General features: G+C 48.4%; 1 protein-coding gene across 4 annotated transcripts in view; it reads left to right on the top strand.

The window, feature by feature from the left end:
* Positions 1-321: 321 nt before the first annotated feature.
* Positions 322-10,846, top strand: part of Kiaa1191 (KIAA1191 ortholog) — a 13,132-nt gene continuing 2,607 nt past the window's right edge. The window contains exons 1-6 of one of the 4 annotated variants that reach the window (XM_021215625.2): positions 346-483; positions 1,033-1,139; positions 1,389-1,479; positions 3,759-3,937; positions 6,675-6,801; positions 9,713-9,837. In XM_021215625.2, coding sequence (XP_021071284.1) covers positions 1,452-1,479; positions 3,759-3,937; positions 6,675-6,801; positions 9,713-9,837 — 459 coding nt within the window. In that variant the 5' untranslated portion in view covers positions 346-483; positions 1,033-1,139; positions 1,389-1,451. Of the gene's footprint in view, positions 484-1,032; positions 1,140-1,388; positions 1,480-3,758; positions 3,938-6,674; positions 6,802-9,712; positions 9,838-10,846 lie in introns of all 4 variants that reach the window. The other 3 variants (XM_029547407.1, XM_029547408.1, XM_029547409.1) reach the window with 3 other exon arrangements.

The following is a 10,846-nucleotide window of genomic DNA, read 5'->3' as shown; positions in this document are numbered from 1 at the left end:
CTGCTGAACCATTTCCAGCCATCAATCTACATTCTTTCCCCCTCTTTCTTCTTATCCTCAGCCCCCACCGCACTCCTTGATCCACGCAATGCTCCTGTTTCAGCCTCCAAGTGCTACGATTCTGTAATCAAGTAAAAAAGCGCAGAGGAAGTGCTAGAAACAGGGATTCCGTTTTTGAGTCCAACCTACAGAGAGAGCGGCTTGAAGGTGTTCCGGTGGTGGTGGGTATGGTGGCACGCTCAGATCTCGGACTACAACCCCCAGCATGCCCCGCGGATCTCCGAGTCAGGTCTCGCGCGACCTGCAGCAGTCTCTGGCTGGTTTGGGGGTTCGGCTGCCGGCCGGGGACAGTCCTCCGTCGGGGAGCGTTCGTGGCGCTCTCACGATGGCTCGGCTCTGTTCAGCCCAGCAGCCTCTTGGACCATCTGGAGCCTCGGAGCCTCTTTAGTGCGGAAAGTCGGGCCGCAGGCGGCGGGCAAGCAGGTAACCGACCGCGGCCTGGCGGAGCTGGGGGCAACCTGAGTCCCGGGGCGCCGTGGCCTGGGGGGGGCCTTGTTCCACCCTAGCGGGGCTCGAGGGACCCCAGAAAGACCCGCGGAGTGAGCCTCGGAGCATCCGCTCGCCGCGAACCCGCTGGCTTAGCCTTGAGGGGTGGGACCGTGGGAAGGTCGGGACAGGCTTTACAAGTCCCAGAGGCTTTGTTTTGTACCTCCCGCGGGAGAGTCGTGGGCTTGGGGTCGCTAAGGGAGAGGGGACGGGCGTGTGTCTGGCTTGCGGACGTCCCCAGGACCGCAGTGAACATAAATCTGGACCAATAATGCCTGCTGTGCAGTGCCGCGCAGCGCCCAGGGTTTTCAGGACAAGGGTTGCGTGAGATGCGATGACTTTCAGTGATGCGGAGTTGGTCTTCTATGCTGGCGTAGCTCATTTCTGCCAAGGGGAAAGGCTGCTATGTAATCTGGCTGGGGAATGGTTGGATGTTCGGCGGCCTTAGGGGCGCTGTACCAACCTTGCTTGTTTATTGTTACTTAGAGCCTCTGGATGGACCCTTCCTCGGAAGCTTCGCTCATTTGCAGAAGCTGGGCAATGCTCCTCATTAACACCTGTCTGTCCGCATAGTCCGGCGTCATTTCACTGTGGTAAGGTTGTCTGTCTTCACTGAGGTTTGGCTTTCTCCTCTCTGGTGTTCAGAGGACCCTGCCAGAGGATACTGGCGAACTAGCGGACTTTATCCTTTCGGGGGTGTGTTTGTCGCCCATTGGTCCTAGCGTGTGTATGTGTCAACCTTACTAACAAACCACACATGTCTGCGTGTCTGTCAGAAGAACTGCACTGGAGTGACCCTCTGCTGTTCAGCATAAGAAAATGCCCTTTGTCATTTTTATTAGGTGGAAGGGACTCAGCTCCGAATTCTGTGTAGAAAAAAAAAACACCTGGATCTCAGTCTTTCAATGGCTTCAAGACAACCAGAAGTGCCTGGTAAACTTAAGTTCTTGTTGATTAAATCCCCCCCCCCCCAAGCTTATTTTCTCAGAATCCTTTAGTACTGATTGTTTTTAGTATTATGTCCTCACCTCTGCCTTGGTATACACCCGGACCTTGACATACAGTCTCTTGCCTTAAGTGTCTATTGTGAAGAGTAAACACTTTTGTTTGTTTTTCCAGAGATAGGGTTTCTCTGTGTGGTTCTGGCTGTCCTGAAACTCTGTATTTAGACCAGGCTGTCCTTGAATTCACAGAGATCTTACCACCTCTACCCACTAAGTGCTGACTTTATAGGGGAAATCATAAGTGAAGTTGAGTTGCTGCTAAATCTATATTTACTGCTCATAAAAGGTTTTGTTTGTTTGTTTGTTTGCTTTTTTAAGACAGACTCTCCCTTTGTAGACTTGGCTGTCTTGGAACTCACAGAGATCCTCCTGCCTCTGCCTCCTGAGGGCTGGGATTAAATGCATGTATACTGCACCTAGCTCAAAAAAGTTTTTGGCCGGGCAGTGATGGTGCACACCTTTAATCCCAGCACTTGGGAGTCAGAGGCAGGTGGATTTCTGAATTCAAGGCCAGCCAGTGCTACACAGAGAAACCCTGTCTTGAAAAACCAAAAAAAAAAAAAAAAAAAAAGCTTTTGACCTCTTTGTAGGAACACATTTCCTAGTAGATACCGGCAGCTTTATTGCTATTGTCTTTGTCTTTATGAAGCCATTGGACAAGGTGTTAAACAGGGTTTGAAGTTGCTCCCCAGAAGGCAGGTTAATGGAAGCTTCTTCCATGTGCCCTAATACCATTCGTCTCTTCCATCACCCCATCACGTGTGTCTTCCACTCACACTGGACTCTCTAATGTCCTTGTCCCCATGCAGAGCTATGTGTTACGCTCATGAGCTTAAGGCTTTGTAGCTGGCAGCATGGAGTGTTAGGCACAAGGTGTGAGCCCTGGCTTGGCGTCTCCTGCGCATTTGCTAGCCATGTGGTAGTGCTTAGGTTCCGTACCACGGTTTTCTGAGCTGGGAAATGGGAAGAGTTTACATAGTGAGGAGTAGATACAAGAAGGGCTCTCGGTGCCAGGACATTTGTGTCTGCATGCCTTTTTCCCTTGAGATAGCAATGTACATAGTGTAAATTCACCTAAAGGTGATTTCATGGTTGGTGTGTTCATAAGGTTATGCATCCATCAAATTAATCTACTTACCAAGCATTTTCATGCCCCCAGAAATACTTTGTACCCATTAGGAGATACACCTCATTACCCTCTCCCTGGCCCTTGGTAACCAGTAACTTCTTGGGCTTGTTAGTTATTATTGGTGATGGTCATGTGGTAGCTCTGGGTCTCCTTGCTGTTTAAGGCAGACTTGGCAGGGTTGTAGACTAGCTACCTTGAAGAGTAAGATTATGTAACAGGAAAGTATCACCCTGAAGGCAGGTTCTGGATCAGTAACCAGACAAGTGAACCCTGCTCTGTGTCCTGGCACAGCTGAGAGTACACTTGAAGTATGACGCCTTTGTCACAACTGGACATTCCAGAAGTCAGCTGTCGTGGACAGGAATGGCAGGCTCAAGCTGGTGGTGTTGATGAGAATGCCTGTCAATACTAGACACTAGAGGGCGTGCCAGACCCCACACCAGGAACTGTTTCTTGCAGATTTCTTCGGAGGGGATACAGAAGGCAAAAGGCTCATCATAACTAGGTGGAGCTTCAGCTGGCCATTTTCTCTATGAACCGAGGCAGCTCCTTCCATCATTAGGGGTTAGTTTCCTCATCAAATGAGACAATGACAGGCTACAGAGTGAGGGAAGAAAACACAGAATGATACCTTCAGTCACTTTCTACCCTCAGTCTTGTATGCACATTTTGAGAGGTTTGATTTTTGCCTGGGGATTGTGCTTTGAAGTTGGGACTTTGCATAGGTGAGTTTAACTTGAGGTTAAGGTTCTTTATTCTGTAAAAGTTGATGAAGCCCTAGTGTGGTGGTTTCTGCTTGTAGTCCTAGCACTTGGGTAGAGCTGAGGCAGGAAGACTGGCAGAACTTGAGGGCCAGCCAGCCAGGACTACATAGCAAGACCTTGTCTAACAGGACTGTGTTGCTGAGCCAGTGTAGTAGAGAATTGTGGACAAAGAAGGCGATGAGCACTGATAGCAGTGCTGTCATTACTCCCTTGAGTGGATTAGTTGTCCCCTAAGTGTCACAGCTTTCTTATCTACAGATGAACTTAAAGTCTGTCCAGTTGACATCCCATATTGACAGGTGTCTCTGTTCTTAGCTCTTGCTCCCAGCGGGCCCCTAGGCAAGATGTCCCTGCCCATCGGGATGTGCCGCCGGGCATTCAGCTATGACGATGCCCTAGAGGACCCTGCGCCCATGACTCCTCCTCCATCGGACATGGGCAGCATCCCCTGGAAGCCAGTGATTCCAGAGCGCAAGTATCAGCATCTTGACAAGGTACCTTACCCTGCTCACGACTCCTGGCAAACTCACCCCTTTTTTCTTCCTGTTCCAGAACCTTCGGTGGTTCTCAGTCCCTACAAAACCAGCAGCAGTTGTTCCCAAAACTTGAATAGTAGTTTTATCTACAAGAGATTTCTTCTAGACTCTGCTTCCCCAACTAAGAGGCCAAACTCTAGAACCTGCATACCTGAGTTCTGATGACTCCTGCTTGTCTCTTTGTAGGTTCTCTGTTATCCAGCCATCACATTATTAGAATATTTGCATAGACACAGTGAGGTAGTGGGGGAAAGGACCAAGTCTAAATATGATATTAATTTATGTTGTATGCATACCCTCTCCTTATATGTAGTCAGATTTTTATGCACTAAATGAAGTTTTACACTGGGAAGTTTTACTGTCTCTTGTGTCATGGCAGTGTGCAAAAGTTTCAGATTTTGGGGCACTTGAGAGTTTAGGTTTTTGAGTAGTGATTCTTGGCCTGTATTGTATTGCAGTATTAAGCTGAAGGTCTGGCATACCCTTTAAGTGGTTCATTTTGTGACTGGCGTCAGCGCAGGTCTCAAGTGCCTGCCCTGTTGTTGCTTGTGTATAGGGTGCCTTTCCCCTTCCCTGTCAGGGCGCATGGCACCTTTCCTCAGGGGCCTGCCTCTGCAGCGCCATCTGCACTTGGGAGAAGTTGCTGCAGGTCAGTGTATGCATCGCTGCTGAAGCCTGTGCCTGTCACCCTGATGCCCATCACCCACAATATAAAGAAGGCCAGCCTGGTGCCCGAGTAAGCGGGATGCTGAGATGAAGCCGTTTTCCCTGCAGCCTCTGCAGGGCCTGAGAGGAAGCCTGCAGTGAGGGTCTGTGTAAGCAAGCCTGGGGTGGATCCCTCAGAGTTGTACCAGGGCACAGTGCCTCTGTCTGAGTGGATGTTGAGGGAGTAAGCAGGAGATTTAGAGGCTGGTTGGCGTGGGCAGGAGCTGAGCTGGGTGCTGTCTGAGCTCTCCTTTCTGTTTCCCTGTTAGACTCTCAGAACAGGGACTTCTTCTGTGGTCTGTCTTCACTGCTGTGTGGAGAACTCCTCATCTTAGCTGTCTGCTGTAATCCAACCCAGACAGCTGTTGAAGAGAAAATGTTGTGTTTAAGACACTGGGTAGACTACAGGAGGAACTGGAAGCCAGCATAAGGAAGGTCTTGAGTTTGAGGCCGGCCTGAGTTTAATCCAAAGGCCCCTGCCTACAAAAACAAGACCCCTAAACAGTTATAGAAAAACCTATAGAAAACCAAACATGACAAACCTACCCGCTGCTTCCAAGGCTGGTAAGGGAGAATTGCCTCCTTCGGCTACAGAGTGAATTCAAGGCAAGTCCAGGCTACGTAGTGAGATCTTGTCTCAAAATAGACGAGAAGAAGGGCAGCGGGTATGCTCAGTGGGGTGTATGTGCTGGGCATTTGCAGGGTCCTGGGTTCAGTCCTCAGCCTGGGCATGGGCTGGGAGAGCCGATGTGAGCTGCTGTGCAGTGGCTCCCAGCGTCGCTTGCTGGCCTAGTCTCCTCTCCTGGTGCTGTGTAAAATACCCGGGCAGAGGCAGCATCAGGGAAAGGGGCTCACTTTAGCTCACAGTTCAAGGAACAGGCCATCCTGGGGGGAAGAAGGTGGAAGAACTTGAAGGAGAGGGTCACATCTCATTCAGTCAAGAACAGAGAGGTGAGTGTACGCTGTTGCTTGCCCCTTTCTCTGGCTTATCCCGCCCAGGCTCCCCTGCCCCCCCTCCCCAGGGGCCTCCTGTAATAAAGATGAATCGTCCCACATCAGTGATCAGAAGCAAGGTAATCCCCCACAGACACTCACAAAGGCTAACCTAATCTAGATAACTCTCATTGGGTGCCCAGGGGCCTTTCTCCTAAGTGGTTTGACATTCTGTCAAGTTAACACTAACCATCACACTTGGGAGTTAGTTTAAAAATTCTATGACTATTATTTTCTGTGTGCTTTGCATAAGCTGGGCTAGAAACATTCTTTTTCCTTTTTGACCTAGGGTTTCACTGTGTGGCCCAGGTTGACCTCACATTCATGGTAGTCTTCAGCCTCCAGAGTGCTGGCACTGCAGATGGGCATCACCACACTCTGTGTATGCACTTTTAGTGTCTGTGTGTCTCACCTTCCCGCAGCCCAGACCGACAAAGCAGCCTGAAATGTGTTTGGCCAGCACTCAGGGGCAGAGTCTGAGGAAGCTGTGCTCAGCTGAATAAGGCTTGCCTGTAGGAGGTGTCACCTGTAGGAGGTGTCTGCTCCATGTTGTTTCTGCCCTGTTTGTCCTTTCTTCTCTCCATCCCTCAGTGTTACCTCATTTTGGAGACAAGGTTTTGGTAGGTATTCCAATCTTGACTTGAACCACTATGTAGCCCAGGCTAGACTTGAACTCACACCAATTCTCCTGCCTCAGCCTCTCTAGCACTGGGATTACGTGTGTGCCATCAAACAGTGTTTAATCTGTAGTCTGATGGGTAGACAGAAGCTGAAAGTTAGGCCTCAGGACTCCAAACTATCTTTTCTCATGTGGTTCCAGGTTCTTCCCATAAAGTTCAGTCTTCTTGTCACTTTGGCGAGTAGAGGTGACCACTGTCCCCTTCAAGTAGTTCCTCTCTTAGCAGGTTACATACCCTTGTAACGTTCTCCACAGATGTAAGTTTAGTTGTGAGGCTCCCCTGCCCTGCTCATGTGCTTCCTTCCCTCTCTTGAACAGACAGAGGAGGGAGCGGCCAGTGTCTCTTCCCTCGCTGTGACTCCATCACCAGCCACTGACAGTTCAGACAAGACCCCTGTGGTGAAGGCTAAAGCTACCCATGTCATCATGAGTTCTCTGATCACAAGTAAGCACCCTTTAGTCTCGGCAGAGTGAAGGGAGTGAGGGAGAAGTTGGGTCTCAGCTGCAGGGGATTCTCAGGCAGGTCGGCTTTCGTGGGGCCTCACATAGCAGTGGCTGCTGAGCCACTCAGCTCCACCTCATCGGGAAGGAAGATTTGTTGACTGTGAAGTATCTTATTGGCTTAGGTGTATTCCTAAGCCAATTGTTGCTTGATACAATCTCATTTTCCTGTTGTGACCAATGTGGTCGTGGACACGTTACTCAGTGGTAGTACTGTTCCCCACTTTTCTGAAGTAGGGATCTAGCTGTTAGGTTGATGGTGAGGTTGAATAGTTAGTTCATTATCAGGAGCTTGGACCTGCTGCTCTAGGTGTGTTGCAGAGAATAAGGCCTTCCACTATTACATGCATGTGTGTTTGGTTTTGTGTAGAGACAGGGTTTTGCTGTGTACATCTTTTGACTTAACTCAAAATAGTCCCCCTGTCTTAGTGGGTTTATTATTATTAATATTATTATTATTATTATTATTATTATTTTAATGTAGGAGTGCTCTGTTTTCATGTATACACTTGCCGGCCAGAAGAGGGCATCAGATCCCATTACAGATGGTTGTGAGCCACCATGTGGTTGCTGGGAATTGAACTTAGGACCTCAGGAAGAGCAGCCAATGCTTTTAACTTCTGAGCCTTCTCTCCAGCAGTGCCTTAGTGTTCTTTTTTTTTTTTTTTTCTCGAGACAGGGTTTCTCTGTATAGCCCTAGCTGTCCTGGAACTCACTTTGTAGACCAGGCTGGCCTCGAACTCAGAAATCCACCTGCCTCTGCCTCCCAAGTGCTGGGATTAAAGGCGGCACCACCACTCCCGGCTCTAGTGTTCTTAAGTGCTGGGATTATAGTCTTGTACCACTGATCCAGCTACTTTAAAATTTTTTTTACATAGCATTTATAGATAAATGGGTTTTTGATAGTGCTGACCACAGCCTTATACACGTTAGTCCACCAGGAAGTTCAGACGTGGGGCTGCAGCTTCTTTAGAGTATGTCATTGATAGTCCTAGTGAGGCTTGATATGACAGCCAGTATTTATGTATATTGTCTGTATGCTTGAGAGTGTTTGGGAGTGGGGAGGCAGGTGTGTGTGTGTGTGTGTGTGTGTGTGTGTGTGTGTGTGTGTGTGTTTGCACACGCATGTGAGCCTGAGGAGGGCAGAAGTCATCAGATAGATCCCCTTGAGCTAGAGTTCCGGTTGTGAGCCATCCAGTGTTGGCAACAAGATCCGAGTCCGAGTCCTTTGAAAGAGGAGCAAGTGCTTTTAACCACTGAGCCATGTCTCTAGCTCTTCATTTTAGACTTCTGACACAAGTTACCTAAGCTGTTTCCTTCTCAAGGACCATTCTGGCAAGTATGGGAAGTTAATTATTCAGTCGGTGGCTCTGCAGTAATCCCCACACCAGCACTGAGGTGCACAGAGCTTCTCCTCGGCTGACTCTTCTGTCAGAGCACTTTACTTTTATCCAGGAGTGCATCAGTTTGTCTTAGTTCTGGAATGTTTAATAGTCAAAGTCCAGACTCACTGGTTTTCTGTAACTGACCCACTTGAAGCAGCAGCTACTTCTTGATTTTGTAGCTTGACTGTTCATAAAGCCTAGCTGTTCTGGCTTCCAAGATCACCGGGCATGAATGTGGTACATATCAAAAAGGAAGTGGAATGTCTAACCCCTAAGTCCACCTGGTATGGGGACAGTCCACAGCTGCCATGCTCATGTGTAGTGTGCAATGTTTATAGCTTAAGAAAAAATTGGGCTGGAGAGATGGCTCAGTGCATAAGAGCACTGAATGCTCTCCCGAAGGTCCTGAGTTCAAATACCAGCAACCACCACATGATGGCTCACAACCTCCTGTAATGAGATCTGATGCCGCCTTCGGGTATGTCTGAAGACAGCTACAGTGGACTTATTTATAAATAAATCTTTGGGCCAGAGGGAACAGGGACTGAGCGAGTGGGGCTGATCAGAGCAAGCCGAGGCCCTAAATTCAATTCCCAACAACCACATGAAGGCTCACAACCATCTGTACAGCCACAGTGTACTCATATACATAAAATAAATAAATAAATCTTTTTAAAAAAAGGAAAAACCTCTTTTTTTTCTTTGTTTCTTTTTAAAGATTTATTTATTTATTATATGTAAGTACACTGTAGCTGTTTTCAGACATTCCAGAAGAGGGAGTCAGATCTCGTTATGGATAGTTGTGAGCCACCATGTGGTTGCTGGGATTTGAACTCAGGACCTTCGGGAGAGCAATCAGGTGCTCTTACCTGCTGAGCCATCTCACCAGCCCCCAAAAGAAAAAAACTCTTGTTTATTCCATACTGTGAGCGACTTGTGATAATAAGCCAGGCTGAAAGGACATGGTAAACTGGGCCAGGGACAGTAACAGGTAGACCATATGTAAGAAACTTAAGAGTCTTTATTTAGGCCCGGGCTGGGCCAAGGCAGGCTGTTGTGCTGCGACAACACCAGGTTGTTCTGGTGCGAGCTGGCAGGACTGCTTCCCTTTGGCAGAGTTTCTGTGTGGGTGGTGATGGTCTCAGCAGCTGAGTGCTTTGGGAAGTCTTACTGTAGCCATACATCAGGTGCCTTGTGCTCGCTGTTGCTGAATGTCGAGTGTCAGAGTCTGAGTGTGAGGAGCTAAGGCATCCAGCTCCCTTCAGGACAGTTGGCTTTTTGGGGTGCTGTGAGAGAAGGCTGGCTTCTGAGGGAATCTTTGCGTCAGGGCATTTCTGGGGTACCCCTGACTCTCCAGGGCTCAGTGTGGCCTCTTGCTTCTGGGGAGAGCAAGACACCTGTGCTGTCCTAGCTGGTTTTGGCTGGTTTGCCACTGGTGAGGGTTGAGCATGACTTGTCCTCTCTTTTCAGAGCAGACCCAGGAGAGCATCCATCGTTTTGAGCAGCAGGCAGGACTGAGAGATGCTGGTTACACACCCCATAAGGGCCTCACCACGGAGGAGACCAAGTACCTTCGCGTGGCAGAAGCACTCCATGTAAGCGAGCAGGGCCAGCATGGCTTGATCTGCCATTGTGATTTACTTTTTCCAGCTTAGCTGTCTGGCAACTGTGGAGAGTGACAAGAAGAGAATGGCAGGCAGGCCGGGACTGTCCTGCTAAGATGGCACTCCTGGATGAAGGCCTGGATGCCTTAGCTGCAGATGTTTTGCTTGCTGGTCTGGAAAGTGAGGCCATGCTTTGCTTATATATGACATGTACGAGACCTCTGAACTGAAGGAGGGAGAGGGGAATCCACGGTTTATAACTCAGCTGAATAACGTCGCCATTATCTGCTTGTTTATTTAGAGATAGGGTCTGGTCTTCGTATATAAACTCAGGCTGGAGTGGTGGCATACTCCTTTAATCACAGTGTATATGTGAGCTAGCCAGTGTATATGTTTTCCAGGCTAGCCAGGGCTACATAGTGAGAACCTGTTTCAAAAATCAACAAAATCAAAATCCAGGCCAGCTTTGAACGGTGACCCTCCTGCCTCTGCCCTTCAAATTCTGGGATTATAGGTGTGCACCACCATCCCAGAGAATCCTTAACTTCTTAAACCTTAAATTCAGGAGCTGGGTGTGATAGTGCTCATCTTTAATCCCAGATTTTGGGAGGTAGAGGCAGAGGCAGGTGAGGATCTCTGTGGGTTCAAGGCCAGCCTGGTCAGCTTAGTGAGTTCCAGGCCAGCCAGGACATTGAGGAAACCTGTCTTGGGGTGGGGTTACAGTACTTTGGTGAGAGTTTATTTAATGATGGTTAAAATGTTCTTTTGTGCTACCAGAAAGTTGAACCCAGGGCCTCATGCCTACTGAAGAGTGTTCTATTATCAAACTACATCTCTAGCCTCTCACCCACTGGTTTTGTCTTATGGATTTATTTTCTACATAATGTTTTGTCTCCAAGTAGTTTTTCTTTCTTTCTTTCTTTCTTTCTTTCTTTCTTTCTTTCTTTCTTTCTTTCTTTCTTTCTTTCTTTCTTTCTTTCTTTCTTTCTTTCTTCTTTCT

The sequence above is a fragment of the Mus pahari genome, chromosome 16 (genome assembly GCF_900095145.1).
Source record: "Mus pahari chromosome 16, PAHARI_EIJ_v1.1, whole genome shotgun sequence".
Classification (NCBI taxonomy): Eukaryota; Metazoa; Chordata; class Mammalia; order Rodentia; family Muridae; genus Mus; species Mus pahari.
This window is presented reverse-complemented; position numbering and strand designations above follow the sequence as displayed.